Source organism: Drosophila busckii, chromosome 3R, assembly GCF_011750605.1.
Source record: "Drosophila busckii strain San Diego stock center, stock number 13000-0081.31 chromosome 3R, ASM1175060v1, whole genome shotgun sequence".
Taxonomy (NCBI): domain Eukaryota; kingdom Metazoa; phylum Arthropoda; class Insecta; order Diptera; family Drosophilidae; genus Drosophila; species Drosophila busckii.
Window position 1 is genome coordinate 21,370,926 of NC_046607.1, and position 22,489 is coordinate 21,393,414.

At 40.8% G+C, this 22,489-nt stretch overlaps 7 protein-coding genes and 2 non-coding genes across 13 annotated transcripts; 5 read left to right on the top strand and 4 right to left on the bottom strand.

Moving 5' to 3' along the window:
• Positions 1 to 52: 52 nt before the first annotated feature.
• LOC108601689 (ELMO domain-containing protein 2) lies at positions 53 to 1,337 on the bottom strand. The gene is made up of 2 exons (XM_017989599.1): positions 898 to 1,337; positions 53 to 834 (listed from the first exon to the last, which is right to left on the bottom strand). The coding sequence occupies exons 1-2, from the start codon at positions 1,145 to 1,147 to the stop codon at positions 134 to 136; spliced, it is 951 nt and encodes a 316-aa protein (XP_017845088.1). The 5' UTR covers positions 1,148 to 1,337; the 3' UTR covers positions 53 to 133.
• A 211-nt stretch (positions 1,338 to 1,548) lies between these two features.
• On the top strand, positions 1,549 to 3,239 carry LOC108602479. Its single transcript, XM_017990602.1, has 4 exons — positions 1,549 to 1,721; positions 2,133 to 2,185; positions 2,493 to 2,681; positions 2,738 to 3,239. The coding sequence occupies exons 1-4, from the start codon at positions 1,679 to 1,681 to the stop codon at positions 3,206 to 3,208; spliced, it is 756 nt and encodes a 251-aa protein (XP_017846091.1). The 5' UTR covers positions 1,549 to 1,678; the 3' UTR covers positions 3,209 to 3,239.
• On the top strand, positions 2,361 to 2,432 carry Trnag-ucc. Its single transcript has one exon. It is a non-coding gene; the product is annotated as a tRNA-Gly (tRNA).
• Positions 3,240 to 3,258: 19 nt separating the features above from the next.
• Positions 3,259 to 3,330, bottom strand: Trnag-ucc. Its single transcript has one exon. It is a non-coding gene; the product is annotated as a tRNA-Gly (tRNA).
• Positions 3,331 to 5,211: 1,881 nt separating this feature from the next.
• On the top strand, positions 5,212 to 8,961 carry LOC108602427 (pancreas transcription factor 1 subunit alpha). 4 transcript variants are annotated; one of them, XM_017990543.1, is made up of 5 exons: positions 5,212 to 5,419; positions 5,949 to 6,334; positions 6,385 to 6,580; positions 6,671 to 6,815; positions 8,587 to 8,961. In XM_017990543.1, exons 2-5 carry the CDS (start codon positions 6,141 to 6,143, stop codon positions 8,871 to 8,873), a joined length of 822 nt encoding a protein of 273 aa, XP_017846032.1. In that variant the 5' UTR covers positions 5,212 to 5,419; positions 5,949 to 6,140; the 3' UTR covers positions 8,874 to 8,961. The 4 variants fall into 4 exon arrangements, with proteins under 4 accessions (XP_017846032.1, XP_017846033.1, XP_017846034.1 ...); XM_017990544.1 differs by having other exon boundaries at positions 6,385 to 6,571; XM_017990545.1 differs by having other exon boundaries at positions 6,406 to 6,580.
• A 942-nt stretch (positions 8,962 to 9,903) lies between these two features.
• LOC108604210 (GPN-loop GTPase 3) lies at positions 9,904 to 14,742 on the top strand. Its single transcript, XM_017993572.1, has 3 exons — positions 9,904 to 9,992; positions 10,045 to 10,703; positions 14,565 to 14,742. Exons 1-3 carry the CDS (start codon positions 9,948 to 9,950, stop codon positions 14,722 to 14,724), a joined length of 864 nt encoding a protein of 287 aa, XP_017849061.1. The 5' UTR covers positions 9,904 to 9,947; the 3' UTR covers positions 14,725 to 14,742.
• Positions 10,699 to 11,803, bottom strand: LOC108604211 (glutathione S-transferase 1-1). Its single transcript, XM_017993573.1, has 3 exons — positions 11,721 to 11,803; positions 11,396 to 11,552; positions 10,699 to 11,338 (listed from the first exon to the last, which is right to left on the bottom strand). Exons 2-3 carry the CDS (start codon positions 11,528 to 11,530, stop codon positions 10,778 to 10,780), a joined length of 696 nt encoding a protein of 231 aa, XP_017849062.1. The 5' UTR covers positions 11,531 to 11,552; positions 11,721 to 11,803; the 3' UTR covers positions 10,699 to 10,777.
• Positions 14,743 to 14,884: 142 nt separating the features above from the next.
• On the top strand, positions 14,885 to 17,830 carry LOC108604676 (titin homolog). 2 transcript variants are annotated; one of them, XM_017994231.1, is made up of 2 exons: positions 14,885 to 16,825; positions 16,882 to 17,830. In XM_017994231.1, the coding sequence occupies exons 1-2, from the start codon at positions 14,942 to 14,944 to the stop codon at positions 17,746 to 17,748; spliced, it is 2,751 nt and encodes a 916-aa protein (XP_017849720.1). In that variant the 5' UTR covers positions 14,885 to 14,941; the 3' UTR covers positions 17,749 to 17,830. The 2 variants fall into 2 exon arrangements, with proteins under 2 accessions (XP_017849720.1, XP_017849719.1); XM_017994230.1 differs by having other exon boundaries at positions 16,879 to 17,829.
• LOC108604677 (non-structural maintenance of chromosomes element 3 homolog) lies at positions 17,764 to 18,726 on the bottom strand. The gene is made up of 2 exons (XM_017994232.1): positions 18,660 to 18,726; positions 17,764 to 18,597 (listed from the first exon to the last, which is right to left on the bottom strand). Exon 2 carries the CDS (start codon positions 18,532 to 18,534, stop codon positions 17,836 to 17,838), a length of 699 nt encoding a protein of 232 aa, XP_017849721.1. The 5' UTR covers positions 18,535 to 18,597; positions 18,660 to 18,726; the 3' UTR covers positions 17,764 to 17,835.
• Positions 18,727 to 22,489: the final 3,763 nt, after the last annotated feature.

Sequence of the window (22,489 nt, forward strand, 5' to 3'; positions counted from 1 at the left end):
TACATATTAAATATACATACATACATATATTATATATATATAAATACGATTAGCTCTCAAATAAACGCATAAAAGCTGCATTTATACAAATATAAATTTTCTATGCTATGAACATTTTTTAATTACAATTGAACTACACAGACTCTACTACCAGATTCGTTTTAAAAATTGTGCCATCATTGTGCAACGCCTGCAGTTTGGTTATCTCAAAGGCCTGATAGACCTCACGGAAGTCCATTATATTCCTGGGCGAGCTGTCCATCCAGAAGCGATCAAATTCAAAGAACAAATAGCAATATAATTTATGAAAATCATCCAGTGTGCTAAAGTTCTGCTTGTGCGCTGCCACCTGATTGTAAAAGTGTGTCTTCGCTGCGCCGCTCTTGAGGAGATTCACCGCTAGGGCAGTTAGATTGATGCCCACAATGGCGTAGGTGTAACCCAGAGTGGGATGCATCGAATGCAGGAGCACATGTTTGGCGGCATCGTTGTAATGGCTGGCAAAGTACAATAGGTTTTCAAGTCCCAACAAGCCCATGCCACGGAAGTCCGTTTTGGGATCGTCGCCTTGAAAACCAATATCTTGCCACTGCTTGGAAATGCGCCCCGTCAGCGGAGAATCTGGCATAAGCAGCTGCCATAGCATTAAAAGCTTTTCTTCGTGCTCAAGGTTGGCCGCATCATAAGCCTCAGCCCGTAGTTCTTCCACCTGGTGCATGAGCCGCTTATAGCCCCAAATGGCGGTAACACAATTGCCAAACAGTCTGCCAAAATCGGGATGCACGTTGCTCTTAATGCGCTTCACACGTGAGATCACTTGCACGGCGCGTGGCGCTATTAATGTCAATATATATGTTAGTAATCATATTTAGTAAAGATGCAAGACTCATGACTCACCAAAGTACAGCAGCTCTCTATCCTCAGCGTAAGGCGCTGCTTCGTCGAGTTCTCTGATCATGGTCTTAATATCCGGATGCTTCGATTGCAGCAGGGAACGCTCAATTTGCCGTATTCTGGGCGCACCTGTTCTGGCGCCATAGCATATGCGCTGAAGCTCAGACAGGCGGGTGAACACATGCAGGAACCACTTAATAAACGGACGGATATACCCAAATATATACGGCAAGATTGTATCCAGAATAAACATGTTGCAAATTTACCAACTTAGTTTGCAGCTAATATAAATGTTAAAGCTCTGTTTACTCCTGCGTTGCCATGGGAAAGCTGTTGCTATTGGCAACCAGTTGTTGTCGTTTTCCAACGATAGGATGATGCAAAGTGCAGTTTATTACAACAGTCTATTACAACAATAAATAAATAACAATTTCGAACAGCTGTTCTTCTCTGTAGAGGTGGCAAGCTATCGATTGTGGGCATCATCGATACTATCAGCTCAAGTTCTCTGTAGTTTGCAGCCCTACCAGCAAACACCTAGCAATTGTAAAATATAAATAATATTTTTGGAAATTAATTGCTTTAGTTATTTATATGTGGGCATAAGTCCACCGACAGATTTCGTTCGTTACGCTAACTTTTTTATACTTCTAATTATCGCGAGTGTACTGTACCTAATTGACTTTATATAGTGTAGCCACTAGACTAATCTAAGTTCAGTTACAATCAAACATTAAAGCCCGCCGGTTTGATTTTATTGCGCAGTGCCGAGATAAGAAAAAAAATGCGTGCGGAACACGGCAAACTTTGGAGCACTTTACTCGAAGGTAATACGGAAAATATTTCCAAAATTATGTACTTAAACTTGCATATTTTTGTTAATTATGAGCGCGCAGCTGTACTACTGCGTGGGTTCTAATCATTACGCTCTCTAATACCGCTTAATTTTAAGATTAAGCTTAAAAGGCTTAGGAAAATGTGTTGGCGTGTGTTTTATTGGCTTAAATTAAATGATGCATCTGGCGTGCAGATAAATTGCAGCTTGAAATGAATTTGTTGCATAATTTCACGGTCGCTTTTCAAACATGCAAATTTGCTGGCATTAATAAATCCAATTTGCAATAACAAATGATGATTTTATAACATTTATATATGTTTGCTTCATTTTATTCGTGTTTATTTATATATGTATATACAACTGTAGCAACTGAATTATTATATTTTTCATTTCATAATAGGAAAGTATGAGCTACGCAGTTTGTCTGAGGCTGATTTGGAGGAAGCTTTAGATGTAAGTAATATAACATAATAAAAGAGGTTTGCACCTACGTCTAATATTATTAACATGTTTATTTACGCGAATTTTAAGCGAATAAATTCCGTTTGACATTTCCGTTAACATTTTTCGACATTGTTGTTACTGCTTGCTATATATAACAACGATCTTAAGCACCGACTCATACGTGGCGTCGGTGGTGTAATGGTTAGCATAGTTGCCTTCCAAGCAGTTGACCCGGGTTCGATTCCCGGCCGACGCAGTTCGCTTTTTTGTTGTTCTTATTATTTGTATTTTTTTTAACTACTATTATTTTTTTTAGGTAAATGATGCTGCATTCTTTGCCCATGAATCTGTTTGCATAGGCTGTGAAATCAATTTACCAGAAAATGAACAGGCGCGTAAGGAGTTACGACAACTTTGCGTGATAACTGCGCAGGATGGCGTGTCATTATTCATTAGACATGTGGAAAGTGGTCGCATTGTTAGCGTTGCATTTAATAAGCTTCAGGTAAGTTACAGTTCTATTATTTTTAGCCTTTCCAAAAACTTTTTTATGTTTCCTAGTTTGCCCCACCGAATGGCGAAGAGCCTTTCTTTGTTAAGTTTCGCAATGAACACGTTAAAAGCCCACAGGCCCAAGCCCTTATGAATTATATGATAAATATGGATACAAGGATCGATGTCTGTGCCATGTACAACATTGATTGCGTTTTGGAACTAATGTATTTGGGCACCTTACCTGAGTTTGGTTGCCTCGGACTTGGTCGTGCTCTGACTGAATACACAGTAAAGTTGGCCAAGGAGTTTGCGCAAGGTAAAAACTTGGAAGATGTGCCGAAGGAGCTGCATGATAAACGTCCAGCAGCAGTTACTGCGCTTTGGACATCCATATATACACAAAAAATTGGAAAATCTTTAAATTTTAAGGTGCTTAATACAGTGCCGTTTACTGAATTTAAATTTGATGGAAAGGGCTTTGACGAACGCATTGGAGAACTTCACAAGTTCAGTGAGCTTGTTGTATATAAATTGTAAAAAGAACAAAATTAAATAAATGTTGGCAAAGGAATATAAAAAAAGAGTCGTGCGTCGGCCGGGAATCGAACCCGGGTCAACTGCTTGGAAGGCAACTATGCTAACCATTACACCACCGACGCCCACGGTCCAAATCGCTTCGTTTTGCAAATTTAATTTAGCAACGAACTGTTGTATGTTTTCATATACGAACAATAGATGGCGGTGCGTTTTGTACATATGTTTTCATACATAAACACTAGATGGCGACAGCGATGCACTTTCCGTTACTTTAACAAAATTAATAGTACTTTTTGTATTCGAGTGGATTTACTTATGCCTGGATAAGTAGCACTCAATCTCAACCCCTCAAAATGTCCTTTATTGATTTCAATTTATATAGCACTTAAAAAACTAAAACTTTTCAAATGAGATTAAAATTTACGCACTTTTCAAATGAGATTAAAATATTGCTAACCCTTACGGACATATAAGCAGGCGAAGCGATCTAGCGATCAAGGCAGACAGTGTGATAAGCACCCCAGTTCTACCTTAACAATACATTTGGTTTTTAATTAGAACTCGAATAAAAAAAAAACAAATTTAAAATTATTGTGCAAAAGGGCAACCCCTTTGCAGTGGTTACGCTTGATTGTGCATAATACCACGAGTGATACATACATATATATATTTTAAAAGTATACGACAAGCCAAGGCTGTAATTTGTTGGAGGTTTAATTATATAGTTGAAGCAGTTAAGTTTTAAACGTAGCTAAACCATAGAAATAATAGTGAGTTGACGTCTACGCACAGCTCATACTTTGATAAAAAGAAAAACTGCAGTTAGTTGTTAACTGATTGCCACTGGCCAACAACTTGATAAAATTGAAAACTAATTTGTTTATACAGCTGCAGCAAACGAGCAGCGCCGGCAAAGCAAAAACAACACAGCACAACAATTTGTTTATCATGGAGTAAGGGGTAGTCGTAGTCGCTGAGGACGATGATGAGACGACTACTACGGGCAGGAGCAACAGACACAGGCAAAAGGACAACAAACAAACGTTATTTTGGCAGTGCCAAGGGTCGGCGCTTTGCAATGTGGTTGCCTCTACAGGCGAGAGAAGGGGAGGGAAGGGAAGGGATGGGAAGAACGATTGCATATTTTGACACCCTTGTCTGGCGCCGCACAAATAAGTAGACAAATTTTCAATTTTTAATGGAGCTGTTTCCAGGCAGTGCAAATATTTGCATTTGCCTTGCACTAATGCTTAAAAATTATGCTGGTTGACAAAGCCTTGGTTTTTTAAAATTTTTTTTTTTCATTTTGTATTTGGTGGATTTTCCAGCAACACATCATTAATTAGACTCGGGATGCTGTGGCAAACAAAAAGCGCAACAACTCAACAGCTCATGCATCATCAGTTGTTGCAGATGCCTCAAACTCACGCCCAACCCAAATCCAGCTTATACACTTGTCCCAAACACTTTTGCCTGGCACTCGGGCAATAATTCCGCTTAAACAGATAAACGCGTTCACAATAAAAAAAATTGGGAAAGTCGCGCGCAGTCGACACTACGAGACCCGGTACAAAACTGTTGACAAATTGAATTTTGAATTATTATATTATATATATCAATTATTAATCACATAATGTAAATAAGCTTATAACTTTTATGTTTTTAATGTGATCAAGATGTCGAATATATAGTATAACTGGCTAACTTATAAGATCCTTTGCACATTTTGATGTACCGGGTCTGAAAACAATTTAATGTGCCCCTAACTGTCGCCAGCGTCGAATTCCAACTTAATAAGCTTATAGCAGGGGTTGTTGCATTGCTGCTGGGGCACGAAACTTTCAGCAAGGCGCTGATTGGCTGACAGCTAACAGCTTAGAGCCCGCCCATTTCATTTGATGTGGCACCGCCATTAAGTTGATAAACTACCCCTAGTTCAGCTCTTATCAGACTATATCCTGGCGTGCTTTGCCCGGGTCTTGCCATTCGCTCTTTGGCCGTACGGTTGTTCGTTGCGGAATCGCGTCTCCGTGGTGTTCGAAGTGTTCATAAATTATTAACTATTAGTTACTGGGCGTGGCACTCTGCATATGCACTCAAGTGCATTGTGAATCATCTTATGTGCAATTTTATAAAACAAATACCAGTTCGTGTATGCTGGCAATAAGAAAATATTGCTCTGCAAATTGGATTACCTTTTTTCCTGCACAGGTATGAAACATGCCCTACATTAGGAATTTAATGCCGTCGGTAGATAAAATGATACACTCCAGTTAAATTGGTATCTGTTCAGTGATTTTCAAAATTATAATTGTGATCGTACTCCTAATAATATGTGTACTTACAATTATTAATACAAATCAGTTTTAGATGGTGTTCTGTATAATTAAATGCAACCGTTAAGCTTCAGATTTTAAAAGGAAAAAGCCTTGAAGGACTACTGTTTATTTTTACTTGGACAAGCTTTAGAATGTAAACATCACTTAACTGCCAGAGAAGCTACAAAATTTTTTAAAATCAGTATTAGACATTGGCTGATATAGACAAAGTTTAATGATCCGCTTACCATATTATTGCAAAAGGTGCAAACAGTTTTATGTTTACATCCATCATTGTGATATCTTATCTATAGAAAGTCAAACATGTTTATTGTCACTACAACAATTACTTAACACAAGCAAACAAACTGATAACAGCAATTATATTGAAACATTATAATATGTATATCCTTTAATTTCAGAACGAGTCAAAAGCGACGACACGCGTCTTTATTGTCCCATTCAAGTAGCGATCGAATCAGTTTGTGGCACTTGCAACGACACGCGCTGGACACGTGTCTGCTTTTAGATTCAGTGGGCGTTGTATTTACCGTTATGCCACTGGCTGCATAATTGGCCTAAATTAGCGCAGACAACATAGAAATTTTGCAAAAATGTTTTCCATGGACAATTTCGATTTGGAGGCCACCATGGCGCGGCACTTCTTCGAAGGCTCGCAGGCAACCAATGCCTCCAATTCCAGCTCCGAGTTCTTTTTTGCCGACGAACATAGTTCGGAGAGTGATGATGATGATGACGATGCGTACAGCAGTGGCTTCAATAGCGATCAGGAGAACAACGAAAAGACGTAAGGCAGCCCGACTAGTTCTCAGCCCTTTCGATACTCACCGCTTTCAGTTACTCTTTATTTATGTTCAGACGGCGCAGCCATAAGCCACGACGTCTTAAGTGTGCTTCACAGATGGCACAGCAGCGACAAGCGGCCAATCTTCGAGAGCGTCGGCGTATGCAGAGCATTAATGAGGCATTCGAGGGATTGCGCACTCACATTCCAACATTGCCCTACGAGAAGCGACTAAGCAAGGTGAGCAAGGTATAAAAATAAAATCTGTAACACTAAATTGCTGTTGAAACATAAAAGACACACAGACACTCAAATTGATCTTGTCTACTTTCTTTTCAGGTCGATACACTTAAGTTGGCCATCAGCTATATAACATTCTTAAGTGAGATGGTCAAAAAGGATAAGAATGGTAACGAAGCGGGCTTGAGCTTGCAGCGCAACTATCAAAAGGAGCCACCAAAGAAAATTATACTAAAGGATCGCAGTAAGTTGTCAAACTGAACTCATTCATCAATTTGCAGTGGGGGCGTTCCATCTGTTTAGTTTTCCATTACGTTTAGTTTAATAACATTATTCAGCTGCATATTTAAAACACATTCGTGTGGTTAGCAAAATGTTGAATTGCCTGCGCTACTGATATAGAGGGTAGCTCTCTGGGTCCTGCTGCTCCTTTGTCTAAGTGTAGCTAATTAGAATTTTCACACTTCTCTCTCCAGCATCTCTCGCTTTGCGGGCTTTGCGTGTCTGCCAGTCAAGCAAATTGTTTTGTTCAATGCCGCATCGATCATGAAAATTGCTGAACGCTTCATTGGCAGAGGACACGAAAGGTTTTCATGAGTCTCTGCGCCTGTCAGGGGTGGGCAGAATGGATTAAGGGTTTCCGTGGGCCAGCTCATAAAAGTTGCTTTAGTTACGGTTTTTTGGTTAATAATTATTCTATTCAAAATGTATGACACTGCAATGCCTGACACAGAGTTCTGATCGAGCCATCTGCATAGCTAATAGCTCAACAGGATGTACGCCAAAAAGGGTGCAGAGAGTTATAGCTGCGCTTTTTTTAATGTTTTTTCTAAGTTTTTTTTTACCAGGCTACTCTTATGTTTGTCAAAACAAAAATTAATACTGGTTATTGAAACACTTAGTGGAGAAAACTGCCGTCATTTGGCAATTGAAAACAAAAAAATATTTAAGAGCAACTTGATTTATGTGCACTTATTAAATGATGATAAATGCAAGTCTATGCAAATAGTTATTGTTTTGTATAAAAAACTATAATAATTTGTATTAAAAAGGCTTTAAATAAGCCTGTAGCTTAATCTCTGTTGGAACATGACACAGCAATAAATACATACATACAGTAGAATTTGTAATTTGTTATCATAAAATCCAACATGACATACACCTTGCCCAACTTTCAACTCCAACATACACACACACACATGCGCGCTTATAACAATAAAGCAGTTACAACAACAACTAAACAATAACAACAATGCGCAATCGACATAATCATATCGTGAGAAATTCGTTACACTCCAGCAGATGTCTGCCGTCGCCATCGCCATCACATTGAACGAACGATTTGTGGGTCCGGGTCCGGGTCTGGGTCCTGTTAAAGGCCAAACTACAGCTAAAGTGGGGGAGCCTGGGAGCAAGCAGAGTGCATGGGATGGCAAAAGCGTTTTCATGCTTAAAGGGCATTAAAAATGTCGAGCAAAAAAGAGACAGAGAAAGAAAAGTAGATAGAAATCGCACAACGCAAAACGCAACTGAACTTGGCTGCAAGTGTATTGGGTGGTTTGGTTTGGGGAAGCACGCGCCTGGCATATGTTCACACCAAGTTGCAAGTTGTCTAAGAGCGGGTGGGGTGGCGGTGTGAAGCTGTGCGGGGGATGCGGTTACATACATATTTGAGCAACACCCGCATGAAGCACTCGAAACAAATTGCTCAACTTTGCTTAAATCCTGGTGTGGGATAAAGTGCCTGCAAGCTGATTGGACGCAGCAGCAAAGCTCAGAGAGGGAGGATTCGGGTTGCAAGATTTGTGTTTGTTCAACGCAAATGGCGGGCAGCTGCAACAGCAACAGCAACAGCAACCTTAGTCCTGAACCCTTTGCTTGTTTGTTCGGCTGCTGCTAATGGCATTTGCTCAGTATTTGGCAACAATTTAAATTGACTGGGCGGCGCTTGACTTTTAATTGACTATAATAGACTATAATAGGTATGCTCATAGATTATGTTTGCTCTCTTTCAGCTGGTGGCATGGCACACTCACTGTCCTGGTATCGTAAAGGCGATCGCTATCCCGGCAGCAAGCTCTATGCGCGCACCTGGACACCAGATGATCCCAATGGTGTCCCTAATCAGCAGCCGCAGCAGCAAGTGCAGCCGCTCTACAACAACAACAATGTGACTAAGAACAGTTCTCATTCAAGCCAGTCGCCCCACAGCAATCAAAGCAGCGACGACTTTAATCTCTCCGATGATATGCGTAGCGACTCCGGCGCTGCCGCTAGCATCTTTGGCAGTGGTGGACTTTAAAGCAATACGCTACAATTTGCAATACAATTTCAAAAATCTTAACTAGTCAAGTTTCGCTAGTCGACAGCATATAGTGGCATACAAACAATACTTATTGTATAATCCAATTTAAAATTATTATTATTATTATTATAAAACAAAAACATGTTCTGTGGTATCTAATTGCTCTAAGTTTGCTAATATCTAAATGTTATACTTAGTGGTTTAGTTTACAATCAAATAAATCAAGTACATATTTAAAAACTAATTTGTCCATTTGTCAGCCATTTGCAGTTCAAGCGATGAGGCCAAAAGGCGCTATTTACAACTAAATAACGTGTCTACTTATCAGCAGAACATTATTGAACACCTGGCCTCGGCCCCTGTCGCTGATATCATTAAAAAAACGAAACCAAACAATCATATAGCACAAGTGCAGTTTATTTGGGGGTGGGTGTTCCTCGGCCTTTGGCAGTGCAACTAGAAAATTATTTCCGGTCTTCCGACATGCACACGCAAAGCCAGCAAAACTAGAGAATTTTGTAAAAAAAAACATATATTGAGAGAATGGGAATTTATTATTTTTAAGCGTTATAGTTTTTGCTTCAAGCGTAGCATTTAAAAAATCATTATGACTGTCATGCCCTGTAGCAGCGACAACCGTTAGATGTACAGCTGTCGTTTCCTCTATTGTCCTTGTGTCGACGCGTGCGCACGTTTGGTAGCGCAATTTAGATACTTATCAGCAATTAGGCTTAGTCCGCGGGGTGGTCGCGATAATCAGAGCTCTGGCGTGATTGAGCATTTTGATATATCAATCTGATCATATGTAAATTTGCGGTCATAAATTTAATTAACTTGCTTCTGCGGGCATTATTCAAAACAGATGCGAGTTAATTTCGCGCGCCAACAAATATTCAAATGTGATTATAATCGATAGCAGCTGTTCGATACCTGATTAGCCAAAAATAGCCAGATTTAATGGGGGGAAAAGCCAAATGTTTGCTCTGTTGTGAAAAGCGGTCACACTGTTGTCAGTTCCGAGTATAAACAAAGCGTGGTCAATTTTAAACTGCACGTGAAATTAAAGCCAAGATGCGTTTTGCACAGATTATTGTTGGGCCCGCTGGCAGTGGCAAGGTATGTCTGTTGTTAGTACGTCTATCAAAGCTCTAATCTGATATTTGTTTAGTCTACATATTGTAGCTTTATGCAACAACATGCTATGGACAGCAAACGAAACATACAGGTTGTTAATTTGGATCCAGCTGCAGAGCATTTTAATTACACACCGCTGACAGATATACGAGAGCTAATACACTTGGATGATGCAATGGAGGATGAGGAGTTGCATTATGGACCAAATGGCGGCTTGATCTTTTGCCTAGAGTTCCTCATTGAGAACCAGGATTGGTTAAAAACGCAGCTTTGCGGTGGCGAAGATGAGTTAATGGTGGGTGAACCTGATGATGACTACATACTGTTCGATATGCCCGGACAAATAGAGCTATTCACACATCTGAAAATGGGCAAGCAGTTGGTTCAACTATTGGAATCATGGAACTTTCGTACGTGCGTTGTTTTCTGTCTGGATTCACAGTTTATGGTCGATGGTGCCAAGTTTATATCAGGCACAATGGCGGCATTAAGTGTAATGGCAAACATGGAGCAGCCGCATGTAAATGTGTTGACCAAAGTGGATTTGCTCAGCACGGAGGCGCGCAAGCAGCTGGAACTGTACCTGGAACCAGATACACACAATCTGATGGGTGAGCTGACTATTGGCACAGCATTCGGTGAAAAATATCGCAAGCTAACTGAAGCCATTGGTTCGCTCATTGAGGATTTTAGGTGAGTTTAACTTTATTTATTTGTAGAATAAAAATCAGAATAATAAGGTGACTTAAAATAAAATAGACAAAGCACTAGGCCTTTAATTTGCGCGTGGGATGGAATGGATGTTCCATCTGCGACAAATCTGGCGGATTGTGCTCAAAGGCATTTATTTCCTTCATGCCGCTCTCAGCAATCTGCCACAGTTCTGGATATTCTTCCTTGAAGCTAGCATACCATTTCTTCACTTGCGAATAGGGCGTTAAATCGAAATCGATAGCTTCCAGGCAAAGCGTAGACGCTACTAATGCAAAATCCGCAATGGTTACATTCTCGCCTGCTGCATATTTGGTGCCCATACGCTGCAAGTATGTTTCGAATACGTCGAGTCCATTTTCTACTTTCTTCAACGTCATAGGCGTGCGCTCGTAATCAAAGAATATGGGTGCCATGCTGTGCATCATAATAGGTGGATAGTAGAAGCCCATATTGAAGCACAGGCGTTGGTTAACCAATGCACGTTCGACCGGGTCCTCTGGATAAAGAGTTGAGAGTGGCGCATATTTATTGCACAGATATTGCATAATTGCTACGCTTTCAGACAAATGAAAGCCATCATCGTCTAGCACAGGTATTTCCTTTTGTGGATTCATCTGCATATGGTATGGATAATTTTAATATGAATTTCGTAAAATTTCTGATTTGCTTACCTTGGCATAGTCCTCAGTGCGATGCTCCAGCGCACAAAAGTCCACATTGATAAGCTGATACTGAATGTTTAAAGCCTTCAGGGCCATGCGTACGGCCAGAGATGGTGGGCCATCGGATACGGCGTATAGCTTCATGGTGTAAATGGGTCTGTCAATGCTTAAACAAATGGCAAATGCAAATGAGTAATTGTAGCAGGTAAAACTGGTTTTTGTTTCAATGTCGTGGCTTCAATTTATAGATAAAGTGAAAGTGAAAACTAGCACTGCTTTTTTTTTTAGGTAGGTGTCGTGCATATAGAGAATTTTTTTTATAATATTTAATTACTTTGCTATTCCGTAAATTAGATATGTGCTCGCCCAGCTCTTACACTCAACTAAACCAAAAGCTCTGAACTCGGCTAGTTTTGTCAATTGATGTCGAAAAAACCAGTTAGTAATATGTCTCTCTCACAAGCTTAATTGTTGCTACATCAAAGCTTTAGTTTTGCTATGTGTAGTGATCGTTTCTTTCAGAATCAGTTACTGATTAACTAGCCGACTCTAATCAATATTTTATTGCAGCAATTGTGCACGCAATTTGATAATAGCAGCTTTTTTTTACTGTGCGCTTAATAAAATCACTTATTGGGTGCACTTACTCAATGGCGCTATAGTTGTCTATGTCGGCCTCCTCAATCACTTCTATTATTGCATCTGTGTTGTCTCCTATGGACAAAAGTTCGCTATCCGCATTGCAATCTAAATGCTCGTGCTCTTCTGTAAACTCAATATCATCCTCATACTCCTCAAATTGTTGTCTCCTGTGCTCTGCTGCTGTCTGGCTTCTAGCATCTGCGGTTGTGTTACTGCTGCTCTGACTGACATCGGCACTCTTGCGTGGTTTTTTGTGCACCACAACGCTTTCGCTGAGATTGGACACATTGAGACGTTCGACAGCTAGGTCGCCAAACTCTTGTTTTATTTGATCCAGCGATTTGCCTATGAAGTGGAGTGGACGAAATTTAAGCTTTTTGTTATTTTTCTTGTTAATCTCGTTGAAGAGACGTCGCTTTATGTCATCTTCGCTGTAAGGATGACTGTGACTATTGTAGACACGCAGCACTCGTATGGTACCATCCTTTTGTGTAGCAGTTGATATGCGACTTTTGCAATTAATCTCCGGATCGCGGCTTTTGATGCACACCCAGTAATTGCGAGAAATGAGGCCGCGGTTCTTGGCATAAAATATATAACCATCGACACAAAGCATTTCACTTCCCTTTGCTGAGCGCAACGTGCAGATTTTTGTCAAATCCATATCAGCAGTTGGACTGCTATCTTGTTGAGGCGACGTTGGATGTGGTTCCCGACGCTTTCGCACGTTGGTCAGCAGCGGCTTGGGTGTTGATGTGGTAGCAGTTTCTATGCTATGCAAAGCATTTGGTAATATTTCAATTTGGGCGCTAATATTGTCCGCTCCATCGTTCATATATTGCACAATCATTGAGGGCGAGGTCTTATGCTGCTCGGGCTCCATGCGTATGCCATCTATATCAATCACTTTCTTCATGATGACATTGCTGCGTGGTTGCTCCGTAGTTTCAAGTAATTCATCTGCATCCGTCCTGTCAAAATGAAGCTCACTTTCATTGTTCTCTTCCGTGCTCATGTGAGCACTATCTAGTTTTTGTTGTCGAATTATACGCTGCTGTAACTCCTCTAGATCAGGCCTGTGATTGTGCTCGCCGTTAATGCGCATAACAAAGGGTTCATCATAGATTAAATCCAAGGTTACACGGACATGGCAACTTTGCTGCTTGTCATGTCGCTTGATGCAGCTGAAGAACAAGTTACCATTCGCTCGGCTCTGCGAATCAAAGTGAAACAAGTGCCGATCCAAGCACAGCACCTTACGCCCTTTGGCTGAGGGCAGAAATGTAAACTTAGTCAAATCGGTTTCGTTAAGCGCATCATAATTTGCTGGCTGCACAAAGTTATCAATAATATCGCTTGCACTTGGCCATTTGACTTCAGCCTCTTGCTCAGTTTGTTCCTGCACTTGCTCTTCATCTTCCATGTTCAGGCTATCGTTATAGGCTTCATGCTCTTCAATAATAAGTGCTTCGCAATCCTCGGTTTTAAGTTGCGACTCTAAACTACAGTCCAGATCAAAAGTGGCCAAATTGGGACACTCTGTTAGAACCTCATTAATTTGATCATCGTCGACAAGTAGTATTTGATGCCTTGCAAACATCTGCATTAGCTTGTGTGCGGCATAGTGTGTATGTAAGTGGGCATCAGACTCGAATGGATGGAGACGATGTCCGCCAGCAACTGTGCCCTCTGTGCAAATCTCAGCGGAGCATTCAATATCACGGTTACGCACACAGGTCCAACGGTAAATATCTCCTTTAGATGATTTGCCACTCAGATAGTACAAGTGTCCGTCCATGCACACCATAACACGGCCATCGCGTCTTCTCAGCATATATATGCGATCTTTTTCCTGCAATATATGCAGAGCAATTAGTTAGAGCTAAAGCTTACAGCTGCTACTTACTTCAAAGTCTAAGAAAAAGTCACAGTGCAGCGTTTCCGCTGTCGATATCCATTCCGGTGGATTGAGTCCAGCCGTGGCACGCTCGTATTGACGCGCTCGTTTGGGTTGGGTATTGCTGTAGGCATTATTCATGCTCATGTTCGAGAGGCGTTTACGTTGCGTGACTTTGGTAATTTCATGATCGCTGCATCGCGGATGCACGTGACCCAATGCTACTTCGACAACAATATGTTGGGACTTGTTCGCCGCATCGGGGATCATGGTGGCTATTCGTGATCGGCAAGGCGCTATTTTATCTTTGCGGCGATTACATAGCCAGCGGTAGGTATTGTTTTTGGCTATGCGATCAAAGTGATAGAGATAATCGTCCACGCAGAGCATGTCCACGCCCTTGGCAGAGCGAACGACATTTACCTTCGTCAGGTCCATATCATGGTCCTCCATTGTTTTGAATTCCAGTACGTTTGTTTTTTTGTGTGTGCCCAAAAAATGTTGCGTGAAAAATGTGTCAGCCCATTAAGGAATATATCGATACCATCTATATACCATCTATCGTATAACGCTGGCGTTGCCACTGAGTGTAATATTAAAGTTAATAATTTTACACAATAATTTGTTATTTCTTTGCAGCTTGGTAAGATTCTTTCCACTGGACACAGAAGATGAGGAAAGTGTTGGAGATCTTTTGCTACAGATTGATAGCATCTTACAGTACGGTGAAGATGCTGACGTGCATGTGCGCGACTTTGATGAACAAGAGCCAGAGGAAGATAATGAGCCAAACATGTAGTTTAAAAAACCGTTTATATATGCATATGTTTACTGTAAATAATTTTATAATTAAAATTTAATTTTAATTGAATTGCAACGATGGTTGGTTGTTCAGCCCTGCTGTCGTTATCTAAAATCGAACTGTGTGTATCGAAAACAACACTGTGTTGTAATTCTGTTTGAATGTGTAGCGTCGTCAGCGTAATTTATATTTTGTTATTTTTATTGCGTGTAAAATGCAAGAGATGGGTGACGATGTAATAGCTGTTGCAACACAACAGGATATCACAGCTCGCTTGGCGGCTCTGACTCGCTGGCAGGAAGAGCAAAAGCGATTATTAGAGGAGCGGCAAAACAATCAGCGCTTAATGTTGGGCTTGGAGCAACGCAATATGTACGAAATGCTAGGACTTTTACAGAACGACTTTAAACCACTTGACGACAGCATTTTGGATGAAGCGGTATCAGGAGACGAGCAATCAAGTATACAAATGGTGCGGGACCCCGACGACCAGTCGCACGACGAAGATGAAGCGGCGGCACAGCAAGAATTTGAATTCGCTGAAGCTGCTGTCGCACAGGAGCACACCAGTCCACGACCTCAAAAGCCTAAGCAACCATTTTTACGTCGTGGCGAGGGCTTAAAGCAGCGCTTTAAGGTTGACCCCGATAAATTGCGTCTTAACAATCTACCACGCTATAAGTTCGCCAAAGCGCATCCGCATCTCCGTGCCCCAGAACCGGGTAAATTTCAAAAGCGTGGGATTTTGAAGTCGCAGAAGGACCCTAAAGTGGTGGAAGCAACTGTACCCAAGCCAGCGGCAAAGCTATCGCTCAAGGAGCAACATTTCCAACAGACTCTAATGTCGCACAAGAATGTAGTCAGCTCCACGCCGGATATGAAGTCTTCTTGCTCCTCTTCCAGCAATACCAATGCAAGTATTTCGCCAAAAGTTCGCTTTGTTGAGCAAAAGGAAGCGAGTCCTGTCATAGCACACAGTGCTGACGACGAACAGTCTAACACAGATACAGCTTCCAGTGCTTTGACGAATATTTGTTGGGCCAAGGTGCTGGACACGCAGCAAATCAAGCCGCCAATGTTACAGCGACGTACAGCACAGATACGTGTAGAGAATGAGGACAATGTGAGCATCTTTGAGTTGCTAGAGCAGAAGGCACGCGAGGGTAACATTGATATGAACTCGAGTTGTATACGCACATTCATGGCGCGCAAGGAGCACCGTAGACAATTAGATAACGATGACAGTGATCAATTTGTGGTGACGCAGATGCGTGAAATGCGCTTGCAGCCAGAAGTGCCCGATTTAATTGACGAGCAAGATGACCAAAATACCAATAGCACGCTGACCATGACCCCTTTGAGTGCTAGCAAAGCGCAGGTGCGTGTTCGTTTTTCCGATTCCAACGATACACATGAATACACGGACGAGACCACACTGCAGGATGGCTCCAATGTGCAGCTTTTTGAGCAGTTTAAAGCCGCGCTCTTTCAAGCACTCGAGCAAAAGAAGGCACCGCCGCCGGGAGAGGAACCACTCTCACAAGAACTGCAGACCAAAGCCCAACTTGTGCGTGAGCGTCTGCAAGAGCTAGAAATTGAAATTGCCACTTTTAAAGAGCAAAATGCACAACTACTGCGCATGAAGCAGCAGCATGAGCTGGATAAAAACAGATGCATACAAGATCATATGGATGCCATGGGTCGCGTGCATGATGAGAAAATACAAGCGGAAATCTATTTGCATGACGAGCGCATGAAGATTGAGGAAGAGCGTCGCAAATTTGAACAGCAAATGCGCATGCAAAAAAGCAACATTAACAGCAAAGAGAAAAAGGAGGTGGCCACGCTCAAGCAGGAGATAGAGGCACTGCAGCTGCAGCTGAAACAAAAAGAACAAACGCATGTGTCAGCGCAGGCGCGTTTACGTGCTCAGCTGCGCGCCATGGAAAAGGAGCAGCGACATTTCAGTGATGAAATCGAGTTGCTCAAACGCGAGAACAAACGACTGGAGCAGGAGCTAGTGAAGATTACACGTGAGAGTAACAGTAAAATGCTCCAGGAGATAAATCGTAATATAGCGCGTTTGGCACCCAAGTTGGTAAGTAGATGGAACTATACAGCTTGTCTTTTGTTAACTGAACAATATTTTAGCAGGAGAAGCCACAACCACAACCATTACTACAACCAAATACGGATGAAAATGGAAGACGACAGAGTAAATCTTTGGGTAGCACTGCTCAGGAGAAACCAGGCAAACAACGAGCTGGGAATCGTCGTCATAGCACTGGGCGCTCTGTAAAAAGAACCGAAAGAGTATCTGAAAACTACGACTCTAGCAGCTCCTGTGATATGGAAGAAGTGCTTGCGTTTCCAGTGGCTGAGAAACCAAGCGAGAAACCAGCTAAAGAGAGTAACAACAATAGTCAAAACAACGATAGCAATAGTGGCGTTGAATTGAGTCGTGTAATTGACAATGCTGATGGAAGCAAGGATGTCTGGTATCCCAATGGCAACCTAAAGAAGATAAGCGCCGATGGCATGAACATGCGCATGCTTTACTTCAACAAGGACATAAAGGAAACAGATATACGCGGCGGTACAGTCAAGTATTATTATGCGGAAACAAATACCTGGCACACTACCTATCTCGATGGTCTAGAAATTCTTGAGTTTCCCAATGGGCAGACTGAGCATCGCCATAAGAATGGCATCATTGAGACACACTTCCCTAATAATTCCATTAAAATTACTGATCCCAATGATGCAGAGAAGCTGGAAGAGTGGCGCTATGCGGATGGCTCATATCTGGTGCAGCTGCGCAATGGTGATAAGATCTTAAGTCTGCCCAATGGCCAAAAAGAGATACACACCAAATTGAACAAGCGTCGCGAGTATCCTGATGGCACTGTCAAGCTTGTGTATCCAGATGGCAGTCAGGAGACGCGCTATTCCAATGGGCGCGTACGTCTTAAAGACAAGGATGGAAATCTTATAATGGACACAGACTATGCAAAGTATTAGTATATAAGTAGGCTCTAACAATTTGTATTTATTTTGTTTAAGGTTTTGTTAAACTTATAATCAAAAACAAAGGTTTACTGAGTAGCATTATCCAATATTTGAGTTATCGTTTACACTGGTGCTCATTGACTGCTGGTACATTAACTCTGGATTATCTGCGGCGTACGCAGTCATTAAATGTTGCTCAAAGAATTCCTCGTCCTTATCCAATAGCTTACATGCAAACTGTACTATGTTCTCATAAGTAAACTCCAGTTTGGCACGCTGTCCCCAGCTATAGTAGTTCTTGGGATCATCATTGGAAGAGAGTTGTGAACGCTCTCGCTTCAGATACTGCTGCTTCACAAATGTATCCTCAATTAGTTTGCGTATGTTGTCACCAAAATAGCCATGCTCCTCCTGCACATTCACACCCATTTCGTCCAGCATATTGTACAGTTTTTCCTCTTCCAATCGATTGCTACGCAAGAATATGTACGTAAGTACAATGGAGATCAGTGTGAATTGTGGACGCTGATTTGTTGTTAGCTCGTGTATGGAACAAACTGGCGCCTCGGCTACAGTTATGTATCTTTTGCCGGCTCCTTCCAATTGCACTAGCTTCATGCCATACCGCTGCTCCAGTAGCTCCGTCACAAATGGTAGACGTTTGTTTACTTCATGTTTGCCATCCACTATTGATGATAAATCACTGTACTTGATTGGTACTTTGTTGGCCGAATGGCAGAGTATGAAGTTGACCATAATAGAAACCCTGCTATCTATTCTTTGCTCTTCTTCGGCCATTTTTTATATTTTCAAGCACAGCCTATACAAATGGTTTTGCTTTTGTTAAAGCTGTGTCTGCTTCTGTAATTTAAATGTACTTATATTGAATTCATATAGAGTAATTATTATAAAGTAGAGCTTACCAGTTTTTGTGCAACTTTCAAGATGCTAGCGCTCAAACAACAAATTAAATCTGGCTTTTTTTAAGGCCAGCTGCGGGAAAAATAGTAGTTTAGTAGTATTTTAAAAATACTAGTAGCTAAACAGCTGACAGACTTGGCGCGTAAATTAAGAACATATAAATATTTACGCTGATTTTATCAAGGAACAGTGAGTACGTTATATACCTAATTTAATACATTTTTGCAGTTTGACACTACCTCGAAAAAAAAAACGCAGTGGTTATAAAAAGAAAGTTAGCATTGATCTCTTTTTGTGCTAATGCACTCAATTACCTTGTTGAAAGGACCAAAGTGTGCCACAGCTCTTGAATAAAGTGCAATCTGAAGTGCATTTGTTACGCTACGCTTGATGTATATTGATTGATTGATTTATAGCTTTCATGGTCGTAGTCTGGTAGTTGCAGGCTTGCTGCTGGCCTCCCTTGATTACATCGTGTCTACGCCCATGATTGTATTGCATTGTGTGCGTAATTTTGCTGTTTTAATTTTACTTTCAGTTAACAGTCGTTGGTTCTAGTTGTCGGCTTAGAGATTTTCCAAGTGCTGTGAAAGAAATTTAAATTTAAATTCAATTGCCACTGATGAGCAATGAAGTTGCATTTTTCATGGAGAGATTGTGGACAGTGGGGTGTTGTGAATTTTAATTAAAATGGCCAGCAGGAAGCAAACAACTTTCAAAAAGACGTCCAAAGTAAATGCGAATGACATGCACGGTCAACAATAACTAGACAAACAGACGAAGAGATCCCATCCCCAGACGACTAGCAAGCAAAGCCAGTAAAGCAATGAAATCGAAATGCATTTGCTGCAAGCAGCAACTCAGGCCTGGCTACCACAAACTTAACTAGGTGCAGTTTATTGCCTTGGAATGTGTGCTTTGAGTCAAAACTAGTTGCATGCCGGTTGCACCAAGGCGCCTGCGTAACTCCCCAAAATTGCACTAAACATACATGTGTACATATATATTGATATATTGATATATTGATGAATTGGCAGGCGGAAGACAGACTTTTAAGCATAAAACGTGCTGCTTGTCCAGGCACTAAAATTTAATTGATTTACCATTGTAGCCCAGCTAACAAAGCAAAAGTTATTGCACACTAATTTATGCGCTTCTTTTGTTTGTTTGTCTGTCAAAAGTGGAAACGGGCAAATTCCATTTATATGCACATTGATATGATGGCCGAAGAAGAACTAAAGCTAGGCAAAATTTGCATATGAACTGGGCTTGGACTAATGTATGGTCATATTAAGAAAGGTCACAGTAAAGCGACTGGTAAAGTGAAATGTCTTTATAGGAACTCTGCGTGAGTAAACAACAACAATAGTTTCTATATAATAATATTTTAAGCTTTCTACAAACTGTTTGTGTATGCTTTCAAAATACTTTTTCTAATATTATTAAGTTTGTCAGCTAAAATTATGTTTTTATGGCTTCTGGCAAGCGATGAAAAGTTTGAAAAGAAAGTCAAGGTCTTTGGCAGTGACTGCGGCAACGAACTTGTCCAACAGCTTTGCCAAGTGCAGGCGAGACATAAAAAATTAGCAAATGGCAAGCGCAAGTCATTTAGAATTTTCATAATAAAAACCACAGCTCTTGAGCAGACGATGCCAACGAGTTTTGTTTGAATTGTGTACACAGCACACGCGCCTCCGGCTAAAACCAAACAAAAACTTTGGCCGGCCATAGAGAGCCGGCATTTTGATTAGACAGCAAGCGCAAATCGAATTATGACTGTGCTGAAAGACCAGTTGTGGAATTTGCTGTGCTAAATGTCAATAGAAATAACAATTAACAAAGATCATGCAGTGCAGACATTTAGCATTCGAACTATTGAGCGTGAAATCTACTAAATCAAGCTTCAGCTTGAGCTGTCCTCTAATTTTAAGCTATGCACATTGCCACATTGTTGCTAGTTGCAACAATTAAACAATAGGCACATTTAAAGTTTAACAAATGCATGTGGTCTCAAGTTCACTCGTGCATGCCAAATCGCGCATACGCACTGTGCGCAAACAATTAAACGCTTAGCTTATGCAACTTGGCGCAGAGGTTAACTGAAATTGTTGCCTTAACTTTAATATGGCACTAGTGTTATTCTCAAAAGACATAAGCATAAATAATTGATAATTATGAATGACCAGCGCGCGCTAATAAACTTTTTTTTTAATTTATTTTTAGAGCAAAGCTGGAAGTTAACAAAATATTAGTAGTCATATGCATTGAAGGTTAACAACAAACTGCTTTTTATTTAAGATACTCATATTTCCTTGGGCGCTTTAATACTTTTGGCTAGTTACCTTCAATATTATTCTTTGAGCTTGAGAGATGCACGATCACGTTAACAATTCTAAACAGCTTACTATGCTATTAACGGAACATGCTATAATGAATTGTTTATTGCCAAAAATAAAAAATAAAACCCTCAAAATGCTTGCGTACTGAGTCACTTATTGGCTTGTTAACGAAATGCTAAACGGTTAATATCAATTGGTTTTTTCTCGAATTACGCGCGCACAATTTTGTGACGTTGTCGACTTTCGTTGCCGCCTGTGAAGGCCGTTCGAGCACTAATTTTTAGCCTGAATGTGAATCACAGCGCATTTAGTATGCAGGCCTCAGCCACATTATGGCCAACAGCCTTGAGCCAGTATTTGCATTTGGGAGCTGCGAGAGCACGAAAGTGTAGCGTAGATAATTTAAACGATATCGCCGGACGGACGATTGCATAAATCTTCACCCATCTTCCTGTGTGTGCAAAACTTTCACAGTCTCCGTCGCTGTAGCGATTGGCAAAAATTTGCAATAATTATTGTAATTTTGACAGTTCGCATGTTCAAACATGCATAAATTAAACTAAAATAAAAACGTTGCACAATTTGCGCTCAGAGCTCATCAAGCCATGGTCATGGCTAATGCTTGTGAACTGGTCAATATGTCAACGACTCGTGTCAAATGCCAAAGAAACAAGCCAAGTGACGCCTCGCAGGTGTTTGATGCTTAAATTCAAATGTTGTTTAGACTGCGACTGTCTTCAGTTGGTAATGCGATAGGCGTGCGACTTGTTATTGGATATTAGCCATAAATATACCGTTTGTATTTAGGCGAAAGTTTGTCTATTTCCTCTGCTGACAATGAGATCTACATAGAAATGAGCCAAATGTCATTTCCACGTTACATAAAAGCGCCCAAACGAATTTCTTTTCACAATATGACTGCCCAAGTGCATAACATAGACAACTATCATTATATATATCTGTGAGGGTTTTCATTTTCATGATGTCTTCATTTTCGGTTACACATGAAAATTTGCGCGTCAAATCACATGGAGGTTTCTATTACAAGCGTAACGTCAATGCATGAAATCAACACAAAATCTCTTAGCGTGGCCCCCAAAAAACTCAAACTAGTCCAGCGCTGCTTACAACGCTTTTTAATACGTTTGCGAGTTTCCTTATATGCTTATTAAAAGCATTTAACTAATTGGCCAAATGTTGGAGCAATCTATTGTTTTGTTTTTGGGGCTAATTATATTGGTTGCTATTAATTGTTTGTTTACCGAAATTAATTCAAATTGACTTGCGACGAATTTCACAATAATTATATCAAGTAATTGTTCAAAATATTTGGTGCTATAATTGTGCCATGTGTCATATGGCCATGACCGGCTCCAAGCTCCAAATGTGTAGCAGTTTTTGTGGCTTGTTGTTGTTGGTTTATTCGTTGTTAAAGCGGTTAAGCGACATGGCACCAAAAATGATTGACAATCACTTTATAAACAATTTCGTTT